The 26,337-nt window shown below is 45.0% G+C and overlaps 1 protein-coding gene and 1 pseudogene across 4 annotated transcripts; one reads left to right on the top strand and one right to left on the bottom strand.

Annotated features, from left to right (window-relative positions):
• The first annotated feature begins 2,999 nt into the window (after positions 1 to 2,999).
• On the top strand, positions 3,000 to 26,337 carry DBF4B (DBF4B-CDC7 kinase regulatory subunit). Of its 4 annotated transcripts, none has more exons than XM_066628891.1 (14): positions 3,000 to 3,391; positions 7,121 to 7,202; positions 7,777 to 7,882; positions 8,340 to 8,509; positions 9,371 to 9,541; positions 12,897 to 12,947; positions 13,498 to 13,567; positions 17,650 to 17,705; positions 19,748 to 19,784; positions 21,322 to 21,367; positions 22,100 to 22,207; positions 22,569 to 22,671; positions 23,421 to 23,542; positions 24,673 to 26,337. In XM_066628891.1, exons 3-14 carry the CDS (start codon positions 7,846 to 7,848, stop codon positions 25,748 to 25,750), a joined length of 2,049 nt encoding a protein of 682 aa, XP_066484988.1. In that variant the 5' UTR covers positions 3,000 to 3,391; positions 7,121 to 7,202; positions 7,777 to 7,845; the 3' UTR covers positions 25,751 to 26,337. The 4 variants fall into 4 exon arrangements, with proteins under 4 accessions (XP_066484988.1, XP_066484989.1, XP_066484987.1 ...); XM_066628892.1 differs by having other exon boundaries at positions 3,016 to 3,082; positions 7,118 to 7,202; XM_066628890.1 differs by lacking the exon at positions 3,000 to 3,391 and adding an exon at positions 5,299 to 5,363 and having other exon boundaries at positions 7,118 to 7,202.
• LOC136655091 (5S ribosomal RNA) lies at positions 16,944 to 17,063 on the bottom strand (annotated as a pseudogene).

Below are 26,337 nucleotides of genomic sequence, written 5' to 3'. Positions count from 1 at the left end.
AGGGGTCTCCATACCCCAACCTGGGGAATGGGAGTGGGTGCTTTATTTAGTGTGTGCTTTATTTCTGTTGGTCCCTGGAGGGACCATGAAAACCTTACTTGCTTAATGCAGTGTTTAGGAGAATATTCAATATTTGTATAGAGGCATCATTTTGTGTACCATTGAGACTTACTTCAAAAAAAAAAATAAAGGTTGACATTTTCAGGCTGCTAAATGCTATGGCCAATACGTAATTCTGTAGCATGTTTGTCCTTGTGCAGAATCACAGAATGCATATAGTTCTGGTCTTAGGCTACCTCTTCATGTAAAAAAAATTCAAGAAGGACTTTATTCTACTTCACATATCCTGTGTTCTGACTTGCAGATTCATTTTTAACTGCGCTGTGTAACATGCATGGCATGCTCTAACAGGTGCTTTGGGGCCTGTGGGTATGGGAATTAGAACATCAGTATTGGCATTGTTTGATCTCCATATTTTAAAAAAAAGTATAGTAGCGTGTGAAAATGTTTGTTCTTCTTGTATACAGTTCCCTGATAGAACTGGCTACATATCACTGTTATGAGACATAGCTCTAAGTCTAGGTGACATCATAGACCTTCTCATATGAAGGTGACCACACCTCTTTACAGGACAGAGCTGCACAATTCCTCGAGTCTATTTCCACTAGGCAGGAATGTGCCAAAGCCACAGCACTGAGTCTTGAGTCAAGTCCGGATTCTCTGCCCCCCTTGACTCAAGTTGCCCACGAGTTGTCATAACTCGTGGCTGTTATAACTCAGGCGTCTTTTTTCTCGACACAAAACAGAATCATAAGCACACACAAGTCTTGACTCAAGTCTATATGAGTCTTTTTCATTTTTATGAGTCTTTTCATTTTTAACCCCCAAGACCCGAGTCAGTGCCCAATTTTTGACATGTGTGACTTGAGTCTGAGTCATGAAAAATGTGTGTTTTTGCAACTCAGGTTCTAGTCATCCAAGTTTGGGTCCATCCATGTCACTAGGTCTCCTTGGACCCAGTTGCCCCACATCTAAACATGAATTTTCACAAAGGTACCACAAGCCTCATTCAAGAAAGGCAGCCCTGAACTGTAATCAGCATCTCCTCATCCATCCTTCAGTCAACATCCTTGATTTTTACAGTGGTTGGGAATTTTACAAGAGGCTAGTGGGCAAAATGTGTGTGAATCCTCTGAAAGTAAAAGTAGGTGCCATGCTGGAAGGGTTAGCTACCTTTGATTAAAAAAAATAAATTCCTGCTCTCCCTTCCCCCCAAATTTGGGATCAGAGGCAGAATGTGTATTCTGTGTAGAATTTGGAGATCATGCTAGAGCTTAGGGTACTCTGATAGGTTGGGGCAAAATGATGGGGCATCTGGCGAATCATGAAGCACATGACCAGGCACTGAGTCAACAACAAAAATTTGTTTTACTGTAGGGCTGCCCCTGTAGGGTCACCCTGGAGGGGTGACACCAGAGGCGCTGCAGTGAGCAGTTGGTCTGGAAAGCTGGCCCCGTTCTCACAAGACCTGAGGGGTGGGGCCATTGGGTGACACCATTGGCACACTGGGTGACACCAAGCCCAGTGACGCCACTGTTTCAAATCCAAATACTACCTGTCCAAACCAGATCTTACTGCAGTGACTATGATGGGTGCCTGTTGGCAACCCCCCATGTTAATGCCACATACAAAGCAGTTAAGTGGTGTTCTGGAGTTCCGAAGAGAACAAGATGTGTTTATGATGGAATACTTCCTCCATCTGATTCTACTCCTGAGGTAACTTTCATAGTACCTATTTTGCTTCTTTTTGCTAGGGTTCCATAATTACTTGCTTCTAATGAAATTACTCTCCATTTGCCATGCTTTTCTGTAGTAATTTGTTGAGTGTTAATGTTGTAAGAAGCACCTAGCATTTCCTCTTGCAAACTGATATTGCATTCCAGTTGAATGTAATTTTCTGGAGGCATTCTGGTATACTAGGGCAGACTGTGACCAGAAATAATGCATTGCAACAATCTGGGACTGCTGAAAAATAAGACAAGTGAATAGGTGTTGCAGCTTAATGCTGATGTCACAAATCAATAATATATTCCAACTGCACATTGCTACCAGTTGTATAGCACCACTGACATTTTTGTTCCAACAAGCTGAGATTGAATATTTATATACAAGTGCAACCTATTTATCTACAGATTTTTGTCTCAACGCTAATTGGGTGGGGTACTGAATGCCACACACACATTTGCCCTTCCCTGGCATCTTGCTCTGTTTCCAGGCAGCCCAAAACACTGCAAAAAGGCTCCGCCTCACCCAGGCAGGGAATAGCGCTGGAGGAACATTAACATTCCTGGAGCCCCTGAGCCAGGAGGCTAAAGAGGGGAAAGGGGGGCAAGAACCTCTGTAGCCGGAACACATGCAGCGAGGTGGAGGTCTCTCTCTTTCTCACACACACACAGAGGGGCAGGTGCCGAGGGGATTGCTTTAAAGAACCCAGGTAGCGTTTGCTACCGCTACCAGGTAAACGCTACCAGGTAACGTTTGCCGAATTCCTCCTCCCCAGATGGTGCAGGCTATCACAAAGCCTTCCCACCCAGCAAAGCATTCGATTTACAGCCCAATCGTCTCCACACTTTCCTGGGAGTAAGCCCCATTGACTGGAATGGGGCTTACTTCTGAGTTGAAAGGCATACGGCTGGACTCTTAAAAGATCAGCATCCCAACTGTGAAAGAAGCCGGGCAGCTGGCAACAGGGAGGGCTGGGTAAGAAGGGGGAGACAGGAGGGGGAGGGGAGGAGAGGGGATTGCTTTAAAAAACCCAGTGAGTGTTTGCTGAATTCCCCATGATGCAGGCTCTTGGGAAGCCTTGGAGACAAGTGATGGTGAGCAGAGAGCCAGACTACAAGTCCCAGAATGCTCTAGGGCAGAGGCGTTTCCATGATGGTGGTTGGGAGGGTTGCAGGAGCGGCAGCAGTGAAGAGGAGGAGGAGGAGGAGAAGAACCTGCAGCGCTGTTGGGAGAACACAGAGGCTTCCCACGCAAGCTCACTATTCCAACTGTGAAAGAAGCAGGACAGCTGGCAACAGTAGGGCTGAGTGGGGAGGGGAGGGAATTGAAAACAGCTGCCTTAGTTTCCTTCCAACTGGAAGTGTCAGGCTCAGCCTATTTGCTCTATGGACTCAGCACCACGCATTTTTTGTTAATCTCGCGGAGTCACAGAACGGAACTAACATGGATAAATAGGCTCCACCTGTATTGCTTTCTTTTCTCAGTGTATTTTCAGTGATTTTACTTTTTTAAATGTGCTGTCAGCTGCCTTACACGACTTCTCTAACAGGAGGGGAAAAGCATTGGATGTATATTTTCAAAATAAATCTACAAAATAAATGAGCAGGTGATGTCTTTCACAGCATGGAACTGAATGAAGTCACCCACTAACATCTGTACATCATGCTACTATTAAAAGCATAGCTATATGGAGCTATGGCCACTTCTGAGTAGACATGCCTAGCGCTGTTCTGTTACAATGACTCTCCAGAGCCTCAGGGCAGAGAAATCTTCCTGAGCCGCCCCCCCCCCCAACCTGGAATCCTTTTACCTATTGATACTGATATTGATACTAATGATTGAAACTGGGACCTTCAGTAAATGTTCTCTATCTCTCCTTTGAAGATTCCCTTGAGTCTGTCATTTCTGATGGACATCTGAGGGCCCAATCCTATCCAATTTTCCCCTGCTGGTGCAGCCATGCCAATGGGGTGTGCGCTGCATCCTGTGGTGGGGAGGCAGTAACAGAGGCCTCCTCAAGGTATGGGAACATTTGTCCCCTTACCGAGGGGCTGCATCGTGGTTTTGCCAATGCTAGAAGGTTGGACAGAATTGGGCCCTGAGTTGTGACTTTCAACCCCACCAACCAATCCATTGTATGTGCACCCCTCAGGGTGACTACATGTCATAAGTGCAAGAGGCCAAGGCACCCTAAAATGTAAGGCATCCAAGAAAAATGTAGGACACGACAAAATAAAAGCAAAAAACACTCGTATATTGATTTCATGCAGTTAATTTAAACAAAGACATAGTGGAAATAGAAAAGGTGCAAAAGAGAGCGACTAAGATGACTACTGGGCTGGGGCACCTTACTTATGAGGAAAGGCTACAGCGTTTGGGCCTCTTCAGCCTAGAAAAGAGACGCCTGAGGGGGGACATGATTGAGACATACAAAATTATGCAGGGGATGGACAGAGTAGATAGGGAGATGCTTTATACACTCTCACATAATACCAGAACCAGGGGACATCCACTAAAATTGAGTGTTGGGCGGGTTAGGACAGACAAAAGAAAATATTTCTTTACTCAGCGTGTGGTCGGTCTGTGGAACTCCTTGCCACAGGATGTGGTGATGGCGTCTAGCCTGGACGCCTTTAAAAGGGGATTGGACAAGTTTCTGGAGGAAAAATCCATTACGGGGTACAAGCCATGATGTGTATGCGCAACCTCCTGATTTTAGAAATGGGTTATGTCAGAATGCCAGATGCAAGGGAGGGCACCAGGATGAGGTCTCTTGTTATCTGGTGTGCTCCCTGGGGCATTTGGTGGGCCGCTGTGAGATACAGGAAGCTGGACTAGATGGGCCTATGGCCTGATCCAGTGGGGCTGTTCTTATGTTCTTACTATATTACTTATTAAATTTTAATTATATTACATATGATTTATTACATACAATTTATTAATTACAAGAAAGCTCTGTGCTGCCTGCTCACAGGGAAAAGGAGGACATTTATATTCTTTTCCAGGACAAAAAAAGGAGGCTAAAAAGAGGACATGTTCTGGAAAAAGAGGATACCTGGTCACTGCGGGGGGGGGGGGGCTCCCTGCATTTGGGACAGATGGAGCCCTGGCATGGGAGGCAGGCTGCATTCTCAGCCTCAAGCTTAACCCAAGCAGGACATGATGAGGCATGGAGATGTGCTGAAGACCACAGTTTCACTGGTTGAATTTCTGCCTGCCACTTTGCTCTTAAAGAGCACAGGCGGAGGGGGAGGTCACTATAGCACTGGAAAGAGATTGAAGAAATGAATTACAAGCTGATGCACGTCTCCTTGCAAGTAGGTCCCACTATGTTCAGTGGGGCTTCCTCCTAAGCCAGTATTGCAACCAAAGTCATGCTTGGGACTGGACTGCGTGGAGGGGTTTGGTGCCTTTAATTCCCAGCCCTTCCTTGCAAACCTCCCAAGCCCTTCCCCCTTCACTCTGCATAGGGACCTTCCCGGATGTCGTAATTCACTGCTATTGCACAGGAGCAGAGCGGTGGGGCAGGAAATTCAAACTCCATGCATTCATTCTCGACGTCCAGGAAGCACTGGCAGGTACGGAGTGGCTGCGAGAGGGGAGTCTGGGTGCGCCTTACAGGCTCTGCCTGTTGCAAGAGTGGCTGGGTTCTTTGCAGGCTGAGATCCTCAGAGTTTTAGTTACAGAGTTAGTGACTTGGGTTCATGCACAGGAGATCTGCTTTGTGTAAGGCGTTTGCTCAGCCTTGGAGATCACGCCTTGCAAAATGCTCTCTCCTTTACTTGGAAATAAATCTCATTGGATTCAGTAGGACTTACTCCCAAGAAAGTTAGACTAAGTTTGCAGCCTAAGAAGTTTCCTCAGCCTTGGAGATCATGCCTTGCAAAATGCTCTCTCCTTTACTTGGAAGTAAATCTCATTGGATTCAGTGGGACTTACTCCCAAGAAAGTGGGAATGGGATTGTAGCCTAAGAAATGGGTAGATCTTATGATTTGAATTTGGACAAGAGGGAGCTGTGAGTTGGCTCAGTAGGGATCATTTTTAAAAAAAGGATTGAGAATAAAACAGCCAATATTTATAATGCCATTGTACAGTCGATAGTAACTGGTGTATTGCATTCAGTTCTGGTTACCACATCTCAAAAAGGACATAGTGGGACTAGAAAAGGTGCAGAAAAAGAGCGACCAAAAGGATTACTGGGCTGGAGTATCTTCCCTGATGAGGAAAGGTTACGTATTTGAGGCTCTTCAGTCTGGAAAATGGTGCCTGGCGGGGTGGGGCATGATTAAGATTTACAAGATTATGCTGGGGATGGATCAAATGGATAGAAGGATGTTCTTTTCCCTCTCACACAACACCAGAACTAGGGACATCCACTAAAATTGAGTGTTGGAAGAGTTAATAAGGACATAAGAACAGCCCCACTGGATCAGGCCACAGGCCCATCTAGTCCAGCTTCCTGTATCTCACAGCGGCCCACCAAATGCCGCTGAAGAGGCCGTAGCTGAAGAGGCCCAAATGCCGTAGTTAGAACAAACAAAATAAAATATTTCTTTACCTAGTGTGTAATTAGTCTTTGGAACTCCTTGCCGCAGGATGTGGTGATGTCGTCTGGCCTAGAGGCCTTTAAAATGGGACTGGACAGATTTTTAGGAAAAAGTCCATCACAGGTTACAAGCGACAATGGGTATAGGCAGGGCAACCTCCTGGTTTAGAAGTAGGCTACCTCAGAATATCAGATACAAGGGAGGGCACCAGGATGCATGTCTCTTGTTATCTTGTGTGCTCCCTGAGGCATTTGGTAGGCCACTGGGATATATAGGAAGCTGGACTAGATGGACCTTTGACCTGATCCAATGGGGCTCTTCGTATATTCTTTGACCTCTCCTTGGGGCATTGTTGGCCTCTGAGAGGACCTGTTCTAGAGTTAAATTGTAATCCTATGCATACTTCCCTGAAAGCAAGCACCATTGAATGCAATGAGACTAAACCCTGAGTAAATGTGCATAGAGCAGTCCTTCTCAATTTTTTAGAGGCCCTACAGGCTATTGCCTAATTTATAAATGCCAAAGAGTGTGGCTGTAATGGTGATTGGGCAGCAGTGCTCCCCCCCCAGTAGCAGCTTTGTCTAACCCTTGATGCACACAGTCTAATCTGCCCTAATTTGTCAGTTTTGTGAACCATCAAAAATTGGGTCATGACTCAGTGGGTCCTGGACCCACCGTTTGAAAACCTCTATGCAATAGAGGATTGTACTGTCCATGGACTCTGGTCTGATTAGAAATCTGTCTGATTGCCTCCCACACTCTGCTTATATATCTGAAAATAAAGCAGTAGGTATCAGATGCCGCCAGTGATCTCTATCAACCAAGAAAATAAAACTGTGGGGTCTGCCCTGAAACTTCTCATCATTTGGGTAAGCAGGATGTGCTTGGGAATAGATATCTACAACTTCCCTGTTGTAATTTATTTAGAATATGTATATACTGTGTTTTAACAAGGAAAAGTTCACAAAAGTTGTTTATGTTGCTAAATAAATGAAAAGATTGTTCCTTGTCCCTAAGGACTTGTAGTCTTTAAAAAAAAATACACTAGGGACGTGCTAACACACAGCCACTGGAAAAGGTGCTGTGATAGATAGGGACAATTTCTCTCCCTTTTCTAAGTTATAATTATTAAGATCATTATATACTGCTTTCCCACAAAATGTGGTTTACATAGCAAAATAAATGGTTCCTTATCCCCAAAGGGCTCATGATCTTAAAACAAAAAAAAGATACAGAATAGACACCAAGCCCTGGAAAAGATGCCATAATGCAGTGAAAAGGGATAGTTACTCTCCCCCTGCAAAATGTGAGGCAGTACTGGAGCCTCTTTGCCCAGTTAGCAGGGGCCTAGGGAGTCATGTTGGCTAATGTTCTGGGAAAATGGCAATTTCTTGACTGCTAGCATTGTGTCTTTTCATTATGCTTTCTCTGCTTGTATTTTAGTCTTTGGAAGTTATATTTTTTTGACTGAAGAGCCTGCCGGGCTGGCCCACCCCAAACTGCTTGGCTAAAATGGCTGATGGGACACTTGACCAGCAGCAAAGTATAGGTGAGAGGATGCATCTGTAATCTTGACATGAGACAGAACTCCCCAGCCACATGGAACCTTATTCATGGAGTCTTTATACTTCTGTTGCTAGAGATTAATCCATGAGGTGTCATGGGGGGGGGGAATAGTTATGTGCTGTTAAACTGGGAGTATGACATGCAAAACAAATTGGATTAAAGGCTCCTGTGGGCCTAAAAGCTTTAAAATTATATATAACTTTATTCTTTCTTCTTAGTATTGAGAATATTTGCACTGGCCCTGTAGGACAGGTGAAGGGAGGAACATACTAGCAAGCAGGCAGTGGTTGGTTTTTAACCTGTATTAGGTGTATTAATTTTTTAGTGCCTTGATATGGTGTGTGAAAGTGAGTGTAAAGAACTGTGGGTTGAGATGGTAGAACTTGCAAAGTTTCACTGAAAGAGAAGAGTTCCTTACTTTCTTGTTGCTCCTCTTGTAGATGGAGTGGATTGCCAAGGCTTGAAGAGCCAGATCAAACCAGCTAGGAAACACAAAGAGGCTGTAAGTTCAGCTGGGAGCCATCCCTTGGCTGGAAAATCTTTCTACCTGGACCTCCCCAGTGGCAAGAATTTGAAATTTCTGACTGAGACTGTGCAAGGACTTGGCGGTGTAAGTACAGTGGGATTGCTTTTTCATCCTTGCTAGTCTGTAGGGAAAATTCTATTATGGTTCCCTCAGGAACAATAGAAACTGAAGTACTAGGAACTTGATTTTCATTGGATTCAGTTTGATTGTGAGGGCACAAATAAGAGTGCCCCAAGCATAGCCAGAGAGAGTTTCCTTCACCAGTGACTAAATGTAGTTTGCCCATTCACAGCTAAGGTCAAGCAGCAGTGCCCCTGGACAGACTGTTTCTCTTAACAAATTCACTGTTGGTAATGCAACACCAAGCCTTTCAGCTGATATACACCAGCCATTATTTTATACATGCACAGCTGAGAGATGTGCAGAACCTCTTTTCTGGTCTGACAGTGTGGACCTCCCTCTTGCAACTTAAGAGCTGGGATATGCAGAGTTTCCTTTGGTATTCTTTTTCCCCAAGGCCAAGTAGGATTTAGAAGCAGAAGAGACACTTCCACAAGACTCTTGACTGCCCCAAAGAATTGGAATACTTTCCAGTAATCACCTGTAATTAAGGCTTTGTTGTTTAGATCACACTGATCATAGCTCATAACCCAAGCAACCCCATTTCATGCTGTGTCACCTGAATGACCTATGAAAGCGCTGCTACACTTGGGTGTGCTTGGATCATTAAAAAAATATTCTCTTCCTTTCCCCCTTTCCAAGTGTCATGTACATTGTGTTTGCAGTTGAATTGTATTTTTGTTTTTAACTGCTTTTCTTGCCAGCTGCTTTGAATGGTTTCCAGAGAAGTGGGGGGAATAAATAAGAACCACTCAAATGTTCAATAGGGGCTTGGTGGGAACAGGGACAATCTTTCATTGTTGCTTCCTTTCTTTCTGTCTCCAGGTTGTTGAAAGTTTTCTGAGTAAAGAAGTGAGCTATGTTATCTCCAGCAGTCGAGAGGCCAGGCAGGAGAGATGGGCAGCAGCTCATTCTAGTGTTGTGTCCGGGGATACCCCAGCTGGAGCAGAACCTGGACCTGGTTGCACGAATTCCTTGCACAAATCAATGGGCACTGTAAGATCTGGGGTCTCATATTTGGGAAGGGGTGCACTTTTTGTGATGAGCTGTGAGAAATAATGCAGAGGAGGTGCTCTGTAGCTATATTACCAGCAGCTCTTAGAATAATCTCCAGCTCTTCTAATATGGGGGCAGCCATCTTCTCTAACCTCTGCCTCCCAAGGGACCTGAATGGTGCTGGATATATAGAAAGCCCTGTCAGTCTACCATGAGATTATCAAAAACAGTGTTTCTCATTCATTGCTTTTCCTCTCTAGAGCACTGGTTCTCAAACTTTTAGCCCAGGACCCACTTTTTAAAATGATAATCTAGTCGGGACCCACCAGAAGTGATGTCATTAACCTGGAAGTGACATCAAGCAGGAAAAAATTAACAATCCTAGGCTGTAATCCTATCTACACTTACCCAGGAGTATGCCCCATTGAGTATCATTGTTAAAAGCATGTAGATTGTAGCCTGTTAAAAGTACAGATCTCCCAAAATGCAGTCACATACCATGTTGTCATCAAGTCTGATATACTAAAAATAAAATATTGCAATGAATGGGGACCCACCTGAAATTAGCTCACGACCCACCTAGTGTGTCCTGACCTACAGTTTGAGAAACAGTGCTCTAAAGCAGTTATTTTCAACCACTGTGCCATGGCACATTGGTGTGCCACAGATGGTCTGCAGGTGTGCTGCAGGAGTTTGGCAGGGTGTCATTTATTAGTAGGGCCATTGGAAGATGCAAACTTCCCTTTGGCAGTGCGGTGTGCATTTTCAGTTGTCAAGAAACTGGTGGTGGACCTTGACAATTTTAGCGCTTTGTCAGTGTGCTGTGAAGTGAAAAGGGTTAAAAATCACCACTGAGGACCTTTTTATAGTCAACCTCTGGCAAGACCTCTTTATAACCAGATTTGTAGGCTGTTCTCTATTTCTCCATCTGAAAATATTTTGGATTTGACCCAATCCAGATCCGGACTGTGCTGGACCACAAACCTGATCCAAATCGGTGCCCCAAACAGCTGCTGTTTACATTTAAAAAGCAAAATGCATGCATGCAGACTCCAACCCTACCCTCTAAAGATTATTACTGCTTTTGAACAAAAGAACTTCACAAAGACATTTTTCTGTAGCAGAATTGTTAAAGAAATAAGTTCCCTGTCCTAAAGGGACAAAACAAAAATAGAGATGCTAGCAAACATGCTCGGAGGAATAGGGAACAGAAAATATAAGAGAACCATCATTTAAAAGGTGCCTCTTTACCCAATCAGCAGTGGTTATAAGATATTTAAAAATAATACTAAAACTTACAACTAAGTCTTCTTATTAAAAAACACCTTTTCTCTCATCCTTGCAATATAACTCATTTCATCAAACCCTGGCATGCAGTTTAAGAATCACTGAGCTGGGTCAGTGCAAGTCATAACTTTGTTATTTTTTGTTTGTTTGCTCTAAATTTCCAAAAAATTCAAACTGAAAATTTACTTCCAATATTTTAAAGACTAATTGGCCCAGTTTTTTTTAACCAAAGCTTGTTCTATGTTTTCTAATACCCAAATTGCTAGAGGGCAAGGAAGGGATTCTTTGGTTATGTCCTCTGTTGGAAGCAGGATACTAGACCATGTAGAAGACTGGCTTGCAGCAGTATGGTTATCTGATAGTAAATCACCTAGCAGTCTGCAGGTTCCTCCTGAACAACTTGCCAGATACAGCTAAGAGAATAAATGAGACGAGCACACACAAGAAGTACAACCCATTAGCACTAACGAGCTGTAGAGGCTTAATCGACTGGATAAACATTTTCTTCCAGTGTTTGGGCTGGCTGGAGGGATTGGCTACATCTACTGAGAAAGAGAGCCAGGGTTCTTGCTTGCTGTGCCCCCCCCTCCCCCGGTAGACATTCTCACTGCAAAATAGCATTTCTGTGGGACAGACTGCCAGGTGGGTCACAACCATTTCCTAGTACAAATTGTACCATAAAATCAAGTCACCGGTTGTCTTATTTTCAACAAACAAGTGAGACCTTAGCCTTTCTAGCACTCACTGTTACTGAAAGGCTACAAAGCAAAGGTTTCTAGTTGCTGCACATCCAGCAGAAAGCTTCTGTTCCCTTCCACATCATCCCTGCTGTTACTCATCCATTTTTCTTCAAGTCCCAGCCCTTCTCTCCAGCTTCTGATTTTAAAAAGTTCAAATTTGATGCCAATTAATGAACAAATGGTGTGCATGTGACGCTTAATGTTGTGGCTTATCCCCCACCCCTACCCCCATACATGAGCAGTAGGGGGATCTTTGGGCCTGGGGGCCCTTCTAGCCTCTTCCCCTGCTTCTGTATGCAGTTTTGCTATGGCCTCTTTATAATTTGACCTAATTTGTGATTATGCCCTAGCCCTAGATTATGCCCTAGTGTGACAAAGCCTGTTTCGGAGCAATATGTAGAGAGCCTAACTTGAGGAGACTTGCATCAGGAAGCAAATGGAGTCTCTGGGCTGCCTCCTTAGCAGGCAAAATGGGCTAAGAATCACCTTTAAAATACAGGTTATCCTATATTTAGCAGGTGGAAAACGGTGGTCTCTGTTCAGTTCAGCACAGGGTCTTTTTCTAGTCACTGTTTGCTGGTGTCTCTCCATTTGTAGATTGTAAGCCCTCTGGGGCACTGAACCATTTTAAATTGCTTTTGGTATGTAAACTGCGTTGTCAGCTTTTTTGGTTGAAAAGCAGTGTATACATATTTTATTACAATAATTATAAGAAGTAATGGGAAGAAATGGTAGACAGGTGTTTCTGTCCCCTTCATATTCAATCCTAAAGCAAATCTTTAAGCAAATCCTAAATCCTAAAGCAAATCCTAAAGCAAATAAAAAATCTCCAACTAATTACTTAAAGCAGATCAAATAAATGAAACATATGAACAGCTTACGAATTTTGTTCAGAGCATGCTCTTTAATTTGGGATTGAAAATGGGAACTGTCTTGATATGATGGCAGGAAGAAAATGAAGGGGCATCTGTATCAGAGTTTGTGCCTATGAAGAGGTGATGAGCAAAAAACAGGTGGTGCAGAATGCTGGAAACCCCATTTTCAAGATCAGCCATTTTCAACCACTGTGCCGTGGCACATTTGTGTGCCGTGAAAGTTTAGGGGAGGGTCATTTGTTAGTAGGGCCAATGGGGCTGTGAGCCCTTCACCAACAGCACGGTGTACTTTGTCAATTGTCAAAACACTGATGGTGTGCCTTGACAATTTTAGTATCTTGTCAGTGTGCTGTGAGACGAAAAAAGTTGAAAATCACCTTGAACCCCATTTCCCTTCTGCTAACAGTATCTCTGCTTTTCCCTAACTCCTCCTCCCTGCACAAACATTAATAGGCCCTGATCAGTCGTGGGAAGGAGCTCTTGCATAAAGCCATCAGGAGCCAGGTGAGTAAATATACAGCCAGCTTGCCTGTCTTTGACTTTTGCTCTGGTGCAGATCCAGAGCTGGAATGTGACCCAAAGGCCAACTTAACCAACCACCTCTTGCAAGACAGGTCTTTGCATGCATCTTTATCCCCAGCAGTCCAAAGTGCAATGCCACTACAGAAATATAAGCCCCAAAGGACTTGAACAATGTACTATAGGGGAGGCAAAAAGCTCTTGAGATTGGGTCCCAAGGTGATCTAGGTGCTATAGATTTGTATGCCAGCCTAATGCCTGTTTCTAGTGGTAATTACAGTCTTGACTCTCCAGAGAAACAGTAGGGGCAGGGAAAGGCCCTTCCTGAAAGATTGAGAAGGAAACTTTAAAATGCCAGTCACAGACTCTGTCCGTACTGGTTTGGAGCTGATAAACTGCCTTGCCTCCACAACTGTCTATGAAAAGTATTATCTTCTCCATGTGAGCTGTTCCAGTGAAATTTTTGTCTGTAGTCATTCTGTATGCTCTTTACTCTTCTCTGTTTCTCTCCCACCCCCACCCCCCATTCTTTCAGGACAATACTTGTGGCAACAGCATCCTAACCAATGCACGACTCTGGGGTGTAAGGATTATGCACCCAGATGGTATCCTTTTTGTAATGAGAGCAGGGGGGAGTCAAATTTGCGTGGTTGATCCTGATGGAGAAAAGGAACATTTTAGTCAAACAGCAAAGGCATTTTAAAACTTCTGGAGGAGAGTTTTCTCCTGTCCCAGGGCACCATAACTAACATAAGAACAGCCCCACTGGATCAGGCCATAGGCCCATCTAGTCCAGCTTCCTGTATCTCACAGCGGCCCACCAAATGCCCCAGGGAGCACACCAGATAACAAGAGACCTCATCCTGGTGCCCTCCCTTGCATTGGCATTCTGACATAGCCCATTTCTAAAATCAGGAGGTTGCACATACACATCATGGCTTGTAACCCGTAATGGATTTTTCCTCCAGAAACTTGTCCCATCCCCTTTTAAAGGCATCCAGGCCAGATGCCGTCACCACATCCTGCGGCAAGGAGTTCCACAGACCAACCATACGCTGAGTAAAGAAATATTTTCTTTTGTTTGTCCTAACCCGCCCAACACTCAATTTTAGTGGATGTCCCCTGGTTCTGGTATTATGTGAGAGTGTAAAAAGCATCTCCCTATCCACTCTGTCCATCCCCTGCATAATTTTGTATGTCTCAATCATGTCCCCCCTCAGGCGTCTCTTTTCTAGGCTGAAGAAGCCCAAACGCCGTAGCCTTTCCTCATAAGGAAGGTGCCCCAGCCCAGTAGTCATCTTAGTCGCTCTCTTTTGCACCTTTTCCATTTCCACTATGTCTTTTTTGAGATGCGGCGACCAGAACTGGACACAATACTCCAGGTGTGGCCTTACCATAGATTTGTACAACGGCATTATAATATTAGCCGTTTTGTTCTCAATACCCTTCCTAATGATCCCAAGCATAGAATTGGCCTTCTTCACTGCTGCTGCACATTGGGTCGACAGTTTCATCGACCTGTCCACCACCACCCCAAGATCTCTCTCCTGATCTGTCACAGACAGCTCAGAACCCATCAGCCTATATGTGAAGTTTTGATTTTTTGCCCCAATGTGCATGACTTTACACTTACTGACATTGAAGCGCATCTGCCATTTTGCTGCCCATTGCCAGTTTGGAGGGATCCTTCTGGAGCTCCTCACAATCACTTCTGGTCTTCACCACTCAGAAAAGTTTGGTGTCCTCTGCAAACTTTGCCACCTCACTGCTCACCCCTGTCTCCAGGTCATTTATGAAGAGGATGAAAAGCACCAGTCCTAGGACAGATCCTTGGGGCACACCGCTTTTCACCTCCATTGAAGTGTTTTGATTAACTAACTTTAGCAGCTTCTTTTTGTGCCTCTTCCCTGAGTCTTGGTCATCTTGAATTGGAGGGTGCGCAGGCAGGCATGCGATGCCCCTTCTTAAACTACAGTTCCTAGAATTCCCTGAAAGGATGCCTTGATGATTAAGCTACATTGGCCCCTATTTAAGATTCAACTTTGCTCAAAACTAGCAGCAAGAATTGGTTGGAATTGTGCTGTTTTTTGGTATTGTTAGAATATGCAATTCATCTGTTTAAGAAGCTAAAGGTACTGTGTCTGAGGCTGTCAAGTGAGCAATATGATGGAGAAGAAATACAAACTGGCTCTCAGGTTGCTTTGTCTCAGTACCTGCACTGGTATAACCCTGAGATGGGTGAACAGAAGTCAGAATTTTTATTACACAGTGGTAATAGGTAGTCTATAAGCAACCAGACCTGGTGGAAGGGATTTGTCACTGAAAGTTGAGAAATCTCTCTGTATCAGAGTGTGGTGCTGTAGTTTTACCAGAAGGTGGCAGGCCAGAGCAGTGGCTGAAGGCTTTCATCAGTAGGCTCAAGTGCCCTAGGCAATCAAACCACCTTTCTTGCACCCCTGTTTGAGCCTAGATTAGGGCTACCAACGTTTCTACTGGTCCTTGCTCCCATGCCTTTAATGGCACTGACATAAGCAGGTGTCAGTGTTTTGAAAAAGTGCTTTTTGTATAATAGTTTGTTATTAAAGGTACGGGAGTAAAGCAGACAATTTTTGGTCTGTTGGCAACCCTAGTCTTTTTTGAGCCCAGAGACGGCCTGTTCTTGGCTGCAACCAAATGAACATAAGCAAATATCTTAGGTACATCTGCAGTGGAAATACTAACGGATATGTTACATATTTTAACTTGCATAAAAAGAGCCCCTCTGGATAAGGCCAAAAGCCCGTCTGGTCCAGCTTCTAGCATCTCACTGTGGCTCACCAGATGCCTCAAGGAGCACACAGGATGACAAGAGACCTGCATCCTGGTACCACTCCCTAGCATCTGGCGTTCTGAGGTAGCCTACTTCTGAAATCAGGAGTTGCACATACCCATCATGGCTTGTCACCTATGATGAACTTTTCCTGTAGAAATTTGTCCAGTCCCCTTTTCTAGGCCAGATGCTATTACCACATCCTGTGGCAAGGAGTTCCACAGACTACTGTAATTACACGCTGGGTAAAGAAATATTTTATTTTTGTCTGACCTAATTCTCAATTTTAGTGGATGTCCTCTGGTTCTGGTGTTGTGTGAGAGGGAAAAGATTATCCATCTCCTGCATAATTTTTATGTCTCAATCATGCCCCCCAGGCACCTTTTTTCTAGACTGAAGAGCCTGAAATGCTGTAGACTTTCCTCATAAGGGAGATGCCCCAGCCCAGTTATCCTTTCGGTCACTCTCTTCTGCACCTTTTCCATTTCCACTATATCTTTTTAAGATATGGTGACCAGAACTGGACACAATACTCCAGATGTGGCCTTACCATTGATTTGTACAATGGTATTATAATATTAGCTGCTTTATTCACAATACATTTTCTAATGATCCAAAGCGTGGAATTAGCCTTCTTCACTACCGTTGCACATTGGGTTGACATTTTGATCAAGCTGTCCACCAGCACCCCAAGATCTTTCTCTTGATCCATCACAGACAGCTGTGACGGAGAGATTAGCCTATATATGAACATTTTAGCCTATATATGAAGTTTTGATTTTTTTTTTTGCCCCAATGTGCATTACTTTGCACGTACTTACATTGAAATGCACCTGCCATTTTGCTGTCCATTCTCCCAGTTTGGAGAGATCCTCCTGGAGCTCTTCACAATCCCTTCTGGTCTTTACCACTTGGTAAAGTTTAGTGTCACCCACAAACTTGGCTACTTCACTTTTTAACCCTGTCTCCAGGTCATTTACGAACAGGTTGAAAAGCACTGGTTCCAGGGCAAATTCTTGGGGCACACCATTTTTCACCATTGTGAAAATTGCCTATTGACACCCACACTCTGTTTCTGGTGAGGGTCTATGTCAAATGCTTTCTGAAAATCCAGATATATAATATCCATGATAAATGGTTGGCAACCTTCAGTCTCGAAAGACCATGGTATAAGCCTACAGTACCCGGTATTCCCAGGCGGTCTCCCATCCAAGTACTAACCAGGCCTGGCCCTGCTTAGCTTCCAAGATCAGATGAGATTGGGCTTGTGCAGGGTAACAGTTGCTATATCTATGATATCCACATCCTCTGTCTTGCACACAATTTTAAAAACAGGAGTGTGTACTGTAGTGTTCTGTTGGTTGATCATGTTCAAGGATGGTCGTCTTGCAGAGGTTCTCCGTTTTGCATCTGTATGCTTTGGTAGCAATTCCCATGATCTGTGTGGTAGAGGCAAGCATATAAGAAGCTTCAGGCAAGGAGAAGGGAACTCTTACAATGTTCACTTGAACCAACAATGCTGAAGTGAAGTCCATTTTCTTCTTTGTACCTCGCTTTAATCCCTCTGTCAGTTTAAGCAGTCTAGCAGATGACTACTTTTATCTCCATGCCAAGAAAACTCCTAATGTCTGCAGTTCAAGCTGCTGTTAAACTTGTAACTACAATGGCTGCTTGAAAAATTGGCAACCAATCAGGGACTTGGAAGAGATATATTAAACTGAAGGCACTGTGTGAACCTGGCTTCTTATCCTTACTGCTGTGACATATATATGGGTGTAGGGTAGAGGTTAGGTAGGAGTGTGTTTCTTTTCTTTCTACCCTTTAAGACTTTCTATAAGAGGTTGGAGTGTAATGTTAACTCCTTAATGCTTTTCTCAGAATTGCTCTCCTACATACGACGGCTGAAATCCAAGAAGCACCCTTCCAAGACAAAGGTTGGCAGTGGTGAAAACAGCTTTGTAATGGGACTCTTATGATCTTGGGGTCATTGTGTAACTTGTAAAGCAGGACCAGAGAACTGGGAAATGCTTCACTTTAGATATAGGTTATCCTGTCTTATGAAGGAGAGCTATGTGAGCTCATATTTGACCTCCTGGCATGAATATCCTCTTCCGACTGACACAATTGTCTAGAACAGATGTGTCCAAACACTTTGGCAGGAGGGCCAAGTTGTTTCTCTGACACTGTGTTGGGGGCTGGGAAACAAAGAATTTAAATCTCAAATTTGAATAAATTTATATAAATTTACATAAATGAATACATTAGAGAGAGAACTTATTTGAATGAATGAAGGTCTTGCAATAGCTCAAGGCCTATAAAAGGCCTTGTACAAAGCAAGGCCGGCCTTTCCTTTGCTCCGCTGCTGCTTCATAGACATGAAACAGAAAGCAGCAGAGTGAGCCCTCAGCCCACAGCTTATTTGAGAGGTCATACTGTCAGTCCTTGTGCTGAGAGTAATGACACCAGTGTGAACTTCAGCAAGTCTCTGGATGACCAGAGGGTCATTGGAGACTGGGGGCTCCCTGTAGGCCAGATTGGGGGTCCCCAAGGGCTGCAAATGGCCCATGGGCCAAGGTTTGGGCACCCCTGATCTAGAAGGATTTGTGTTTAAGAGCCCAATCCTATGCATGTTTACTCAGAAGTAAGTCCCACTAGAGTCAATGGTGCTTACTCCCTGGAAAGTGTGGATAGGATTGTAGCCTGAGTCAATAAAGTGACCATCCCCATTTGTCAATGCGTCATGGAATGTTATGAGTTGGGAGGGGTCATTGCGGTTATTTAGTCCTACTCCCTGCCCAGTGCAGGTGAGTAGAGCCTCCCTGACAGGTGGCCATCCAGTCTCTGCCTGAAAACTTCCAACGAGGGAGAGCTCACAGCTTCATGAGGCAGACTGTTTTGGTGCCAGATGGCTCTTGCATTTAGGAACTTCTTCCTCATGTTTAGCCTAAATCTACTTTCTTGTAGTGTTAACCCATTGGTTCTAGTCCTGCCCTCAGAAATCACAGAAAGATACCTGAAGAGGCCGATCAAATCTGCCCTTAATCTTTCACCCCTTAAAGGTGACACATACCAAGTGTTCCTCATAGAACTTTGTTTCCAGACCCCTCATCAACCTTGTTGCCCTTCTCTGAACCTGCTCCAGTTTTGAAATGTAGCGCCCAAAGTAGGATGTAGTAGTCCAAGTAAGGTCTGACTAGTGCAGTATAGAGCGGAACCATGTTAGGTCCAGAGTTTGCAACAGACAGCCTGGTTTTGCTCTGCCTTGGAGCAAGGAACTTGCCTAGAAGACTTTGCAGGCTCTTTCTCAGCTGCTGGATTGCACAATATTTATTTGTCCAGTACTTGTTTTGTTTAAAAGATTTTTATACCACTTCTCTGCTGCTCAAAGCTGTTCACAACAAAAAATAAAAAACAATAATAAAATACTTAAATAAAAAACTACTAAAAACATTAAAAACAATTACAATGATACAGATGCCATTAAGAATATAAAAGCAGCAGCAGCAGCATTAAAATAGCACCAAGGAATGTAGGAATTAATTTAAATGAGGTCCCAAGGGTTCCCTCCCCCACTTTATGCCCAACTTTTCTCCCAAATGGGCATCCAAAGTGGCTTTCCACTGGCAAGTGTATTTTCTGTAGAGCACCAGTAGTTGGAAAGATGAGAGTCATCTGGGGAGAACAGGGTCCAAGGTCATCCTCTTCTGTGAGCTCGAGGCCTTCTATCTCTAGGACATGGAAGCATGACCTGCTTCCACGTTCCAGCATTATGTGGACTGCCCGTTTTCTGGGGCCCATCCTTGGTGACATACTGACTGTCCGTGCCTCAGAGTCAACCATCACGGGTCTTAAGGATATGCTGCTTATGTGCATGTTTACTTCTGGGATGCCTCTCCCATGTGGCTTTAAGCTTGCTGCAGGTTCAAAGTCCTGATCTTCTTTACTGTTTTCTCACTGTGTCTTCCCCTTGGTTTAGGTGAAGCTGCTTGCTTCTAGGTTACAGCCTCGAAAAGGTAAGTGCAGAGGTGCCATCTGACTAATATGGCTGGAGTCGCTTGGCCTGTGCTGTTGCTGGCTGACTCCCAGTACCTTGTACATAGGCCAGCTTCAGCCTGTGGCTTGGTTACGTAGTATGATGTAAACCCTGTATTTAAATTTAAAGAGAGACAGTTCCAGAAAGGCATTCAGAGAAATGTACAAAGTTTATACCAAGGTCAGAATCTAGAACACAAAGACAGATTTGCTTCTGATACTGGAATACATGGAATTTGGAGGAAAGGATTTACCTGTAGACAATCAGCTGGACAAGAAGCTGCAAGTCTGTGAATAGGAACTTGCAGGGTGCCTGTGCTACTTTTGTACTGGTTATTAGAGATATAATATTTGTCTGCTACGAGCATGCCCAGCTTTTACTGTTCTGCTCCCTCTTGAGGAATAGGCCGTTGGTCCCTGAGCTTGAGCAAAATGTATTCAGAGTCTTCTCAGGAAAAGTGTACTGGGTACAGCTGACTGTGGCCCCCAATATCCTGTTTGCATTTTTCCCAGCATTCCTGCTGATCAGCCCCTGCAAATCGAATAGCAGCAGGTTATGAGCAGGGGAAACAGCACCAAAGGTGCCCGTGGAGCAGAAGCTATATAAGTGATACTTCTGATCTAATTCTGCACATCAGTACATGTGTAGGTCACTGTTTGGAGAGATGTATTTCTGCCGATGGAAAGCACGCCTCCACTTGCGCTAAATGCGGCGCATGGGAACTGCAGTGGCTACATCACATTAAAATGCGCAGAACAATGCAGGTGTATATTTGGAGCTAGTTTGCAAGGGATCCTCACTCTAGCAAGGGTATTCTTGCATGGAAGTTGCTTGTGTGTGTCTTTTTGACTGATAGGCGCGATATTTTGTGGCGTTTAGTCCTATCCCTTCCCACCTACCGCCTCCTTGTGTGTCTGTGGGATTAGGATAGCCTTTTAGCACAGGTCTTCTGTGCTTAATTTTGTATGTGTTTCTCCTCCTCACGCCCCCCCCTTCCAGGGAAATCCTAAACATTCCCTTGGCATTTGAAACTGCTGATAGGCTTTCTTTTGTGTGGCCAACGACGAGGCAGGCCTAGCCCTGTCTTCTGTTCCCTGGAGATGTGCTGTTGTGGCTGCCAGCCCTGGACTGCGTCCCACTTGCTAACAATGCAGCTTTGGCACCGTGCTGGCATCGCGCCTGCCCACGAGGCGGGCTGTTGTTTTAATATAATAATCACCTTGCTGCGTGGTATTTAAGCAACAGTCACCTGCAACAGCTTGCTCAGCTCTTTTCCTCCAGAGTTGGCTGCTTAATAGCAAACCCCCACCCCCAGCTGTCATAAGCTGGTGCTTCATTTCTGAATAAATGTGCTGAGGTCAAGGCTGCCTGACTTCCCCCCCCCCACCTCCCTAGTCATTCAAGATATAAGATGGTGAGGGCTATGTTTTTTCTTTCCTTGAATCTTTGCATAACGGGAGTTACCAATAGTAGCTCTTTTCCCTCTCTCTCTCTCTCTCTCTCTCCCCCCTTCCTAGTGGCAAGGCTGAGACCACCCTTCCTAAAGATTGAAGATGAAAGCAGGTAAGGGTCATATTGTACTTTCTCCTGGGAGGAAGAGCTGCAGCTCTGAGGCCTTCCTAAAACTCCATCGCATGGCCTAGAAGATCTTCCTCTATATTGGTGGTCTTTCAAATTTTTTTGTGCTACTACCCTGATAAATATGAGACTGGGGATCCACTGCTGATCTTGTCTCTTCCCAGGACCCAATCCACCCCCATTGCTGCCCACCCCATTTCCCCCTACCTCTTGTGTCATCACAACAACCCTGTGAGGTAGCAACCTTAGCAGGGCCAGCCTTACGAGCTGCAGGGCAAGACAGCGAGAAAAGGCTGTGCAGGTTTATATCAAGAAGTCAGTTTCGGTAAGGCAGTAAGTACCATTATTGGATTGGATCCAAGACCTCTCTTGCCCAGGCTTTGAAAAGTTGCTGTGACCTCCCAAATGAGGCTTTGCAACTCCATTGAGGTCATGACCCATAGGTTGAAGAACACTGCTCTGTATCTAGGAGTGAGGGATGTAGTTTGGATGACTGCGGCAGTGGTGAAACACAAGGCACTCTGCATGAGATCAGAGGTCCAGATCTCTTATTGCTTTGCACATGCCAAACATTCAGCTTTTAGATTGAAAACGGGTCCTGGCTGAGACTTGAACCCTGTCTGTTCTTCACTGGAAGCTCTGTAGGAAAGAATATATACATGCTGCTCCCAGTCACCATCCTGGGACTGTTCCAGACTTCTTACTCCTCAATTCTAGGCACCTCCGTCCCCTCCTCCGACACTTCAAGAACTTTCCTGAACCATGTTTCCTGCCTCTGAGAAAGTGCAGCCCGTTTGAACCCCTGCAAACTTCTGCCTGCTCAAAGTAAGGGGGTGGGGTAAGGTAGTGTGGGGGGAGGAGAGCTCTGAATTTGAGACAGCTCTGCCAATAAATATGGAAGAGTAAACTTCTGTACATGCATGGCTTGAAACCAGATGATTGATGGGAGAGCTGCCAATCGCAGCATTAGCTCTTCTAGCAAGTTTGCAAGGAGAGCCCCAGAAATCTTGAGTTCCTGTGTTTTAAGAAGTTCAGAAACCAAAAGAGGACCTGGGTGGGGGACCTGGGTGAGGAATAAAATGTGGAAGTTGTGTTGGCAAATTTGCGTTTGGAGAATAAAATAATGGATTTCTGGGAGGAGGGAGAGCAATGTGGGTTATGCTATCTTCTCTCCCTGCTTCTGCAGAGCACCTGAAGGTAAACTGAACTCTCCTCTCTGTCATGTCGTGCCCAAAAAGAAGAGAGGCCACTGTGAGTGTTGCCAAGAAGTCTTCATGGAATTGCAGGCGGTAAGGAGAACAACCTTGCAGTGCTGCCTTGGAAATGCCTGGCCTTCCCCTGGCCCTTCCTGCCTGTGCCTTGGCCACCTACCTGAATTCTGAGCAGCTAAGCCAGACTTGAGCGCTTGAACCTTGGAGGAGCTAATGTTTCCTCTGTGGTGTGAATGCCTGTACTTTCCTCTTTTTAAAAAATAACAGTAATTTGAAATTCTGCACTAAGAAAAGTCAAATTTGGCCTAGATTATGAAAACTAATTCTGGCTTTGCTGGTTGTGGGCGCTGGGCAGGGGACGAAGCCCTGCCCTCAGCCATAGCGGTACAAAGGTGCTACTACATTCGGTGTTGCATAGATGGAGACACCTACAGACGAAAGGCCTAGGTTCTTCTGCAGACCATAAAATGTGACCGCTTCCTTGGAAACTTATAGTTATCGGGCAGATCAATTTGCTTTGACCCCATGGTGACATTATTAAATCTGAATATTTGGCAAGTTTCTTGGATGTTGACATGACCAAATTCAGCCGGGCAGTATAAATTCTCCTCTTGGCAAATCATGGCTTGCAAGCAGCCTTTGCCTTCTTTTCCATCTCCTTCCAAGCTCTCGGCTCCTAGGACAGATAATTTACCTTTGTGGGGGGGAGTCTGGATGCTTGAGGAAATTGTGTTTACAGACTCCTTGTCTTTGCCTTCCTTCTTATCTACAAAACCTTGTCTCTTATTGCTTGGTGCCCTCTTAACTTAGCTGTCTTGCCCTCGCAGCACCTTCAGAGCCCACAGCATAAGGAGTTTGCACTGGATCCCACCAACTATGCTCTCGTGGATAGCCTCATCTCAAAACTGACCAATGATTTTTCAGTATTTTCCTGGTCTTCACCACCGAGGTAACAAAGTGTGATTTCATGTGGGTTTTGGAGCAAGTGAAGTATCCATATTTGAGTTCTAAGTAGTAAGACGTGAGGCACTGTTATGCTGTTGTCTCTCTACTTGGTTGGTATTCAGGAAAGCTGGTCTGCGGAAACAAATTTGGCAGCAGACTCAGAGTGAGCAAAAGGGAGGGTCTCCCTTTTAAAATTTAAAATGGCAGCTAATCCACTCCATTGCTACAGCATGTAACATGGTAGCAATTCCATCTAAGAAAGGGAGGGTCATTCTGTTTTGATAGCTACCTTTTGTATTCTGGGGTTAATTCCTTTGGCCACACTTTGGCGTGGAGCATAATGGAAGGTAGAGCTGTGCAGACAGAGGTGGGTTTGCTGGTTTTCATTGGTTCTCTTTTCTTCAATGGAACAATGCAAAGGGATTGCTGTTTAGGGAACTCTGCCCAAGATGGTGGTGCCATTATATTGTTTGTTCACCCAGTGGGCTCCTAGCATGGCAACCATGGGGATCACAAATGACTGGAAGAAGCAACAGGTGTCACTAGTTTCTCCTTCCCTTTAACCTGTCAACCCAGGCCTCCAAATGCATTTCCTCCTTCAGACATCCACCAGAAAAGGAAAAGCGCCAACCTACCTTCACTTCTCCAGCAAATTACCTCCTTGTAATAGCCAACAACATAAAGATGAGCATAGGCCTTAAAAACAGATATGGACGAACACACACTTGCACACGTCTCATGGAGATTCTAGAATACCCAGTAAAAACTAGTGGGATCTTTTTGCTTGCCAAATCTTATTGTCACTAGTGCAATGGGAGTTGCAAAATGTTGGGTACAGTGAACAAGACTACAGGAATTAATGATGATACTTTGTTCAAACCCTGTGTGAAGAGGTCCTGCAATGGAATGCAGGTGTGACGTAGTGATAAAAACTGTGTTGTAAATCGGGGAAAACTCTGATTCAGGTCTCATCTCTGCCATGAACTCATTGGGTGGCCTTAGTCAAGCCACTCCCTCTATCTTGATACTGAGGATAAAGCTAATTTAGTTTACAAGATTGTTTGTAAGGATTATAATTAAGTATTTAGGACGCTTGAAAACACTATATAACTATCTCCATCTCCTTCCACTCAGGGTGTCTCCTGCTACTAATGATAATGTGCCTTCTGGATTTCAAATGGAGGCTGCTGTGGGAACACCAGTTCTACCTTCCAGTCAGCCAGCATCTGTGGAGGACTCCGTGGGACGCTCTGTCAGCCCAGAGGGTTTTGCTCACTTGCTTGAGGACCAAGACTTTCTCCAGCTAACAGAGCTGGGGACATTCAACACCCCCATGCCATTTGCCTCGCAATCCCTGGGGTCACCATTGGACCAGTCTTGTGGTGGTATCAACAGTGGGCCCGACAAAGCAGGCAAAGTGATTGCAAATGTTGTAGCCTCCAGTGAAGCTGACAGTGGTGCTGCCCCCCAGTGGACATGGCCCTTGAAGCAGCCTACTGTGCTGCCTTGCAAACACAAAAAGAGGCAAGTGTTGGCTGAAGAGCCCATGAATGAGAAGCTGCAAAATGGGAAGCTGCTCTCTGAGGACCAGCAGGTTGCTACAGTAGGATGCCCTTTCACTGATCCAGGCGATGGCCAGACAACTCCTGAATACCTTGGCCTGCCCACAGGTGCACTGTACACCCCCAGCTCTCTCTGTGTCTCCATACAATTCCCACAGGAAGGCCTCACCTGCTACTCTTACAAGCCTGTTGCCATAGACGCCAGTCCAGTGCAAGAGCTAGATGAGAAGCAAGTGTCTGCTGTCTGTTTGTATAAGAAACCAGATACACAGACCCCTTGCAACTTTACAAGCCCTAATATTGAATTGAAAAGCATGCCTGGCTCCCCTATGGACAGTTGCATAGTCTCCAAGGTGGCTGGTTCTGTGGCCCAGCGTTGCTCTCCTTGCACGGGCATCTCGGAGCTAGCTCAGGGCGTGTTGCCACAGCAACCAAGCCCAGGCCCCAGCCCTTGCCAGCCTCTTCCAACAGAAGCACAAAGTTCTTCTTCGGAGACGGAATGGGATGGGCCTCTTTTATGTGTGCTGGCAGGTGCATCCAGCCTCCCCTTCAAGTGTCCGGTAGATGCCGAACTGCTGGGGACCTGTGTCAGCCTGCAAGACAGTAGCTACGAATCCAGCCTCTGCTCTGTACTCTGGAAAACACCATAGCTAAACTGAGCTTGCAAGAAGGACTTGGATTGCTAGAACAGCCATGCTGAGATGGAGGCACTTTCCTTTCCTGTGATTGGGACCTGCCTGAAAAACCGAACAAGTGGAGCTTTTCCTCTGAACTTCCAAGGCCCTGCCTGCTTCTACCACCTCTGTAAAGTAGGCTGTGCTTCACTTTGAAATTGCTGGGTTCTCTGTTGGATATCCTCTTGGCAAAAGTGGACAGCATGGCTTTATGTGTTCTAAAGAAGCCCTTGTCACACAAACATTTCCTGTCTCTCTTCTTCTGTCCCCCTTCCCTTGCCCCAGAAGTGGGCTTGGGTGGGTCAAGCCTGCATGAGAGCAGTAAACCAGTAGGCAGGGTCTCCTTTGAGCTGCCATGAAATTTCTGATACTTTGTGGTATTGGCTAAGGGAGCCTGTGCCTTTATCTGCCTGTCTTTCCCCTGACGACAATATCCTGGATCCTTATGTTACCTAAAAGAGGGGTAAGAGTTAGAGAAAATTTGCCAGTTAATGACTGTATGCATTTGCTGTGCTCTGAACTTGGTTTTATTTCCAGCACCCTCTTGGTCTTGTGTGCGTGTG

The sequence above is a fragment of the Tiliqua scincoides genome, chromosome 5 (genome assembly GCF_035046505.1).
Source record: "Tiliqua scincoides isolate rTilSci1 chromosome 5, rTilSci1.hap2, whole genome shotgun sequence".
NCBI classification, from domain to species: domain Eukaryota; kingdom Metazoa; phylum Chordata; class Lepidosauria; order Squamata; family Scincidae; genus Tiliqua; species Tiliqua scincoides.
Note: the sequence above shows the minus strand (reverse complement) of the source record. Positions and strands in the feature narration are given on the sequence as shown.

Coding starts and splice junctions, on each gene's coding strand:
- DBF4B (XM_066628891.1), top strand. CDS start 7,846: ATGGCTGATGGGACACTTGACCAGCAGCAAAGTATAG. Junction 19,785..21,321: donor TAGGTTACAGCCTCGAAAAG/GTAAGTGCAGAG, acceptor CCCCCTTCCTAG/TGGCAAGGCTGAGACCACCC. Junction 22,672..23,420: donor TCTTCATGGAATTGCAGGCG/GTAAGGAGAACA, acceptor TTGCCCTCGCAG/CACCTTCAGAGCCCACAGCA.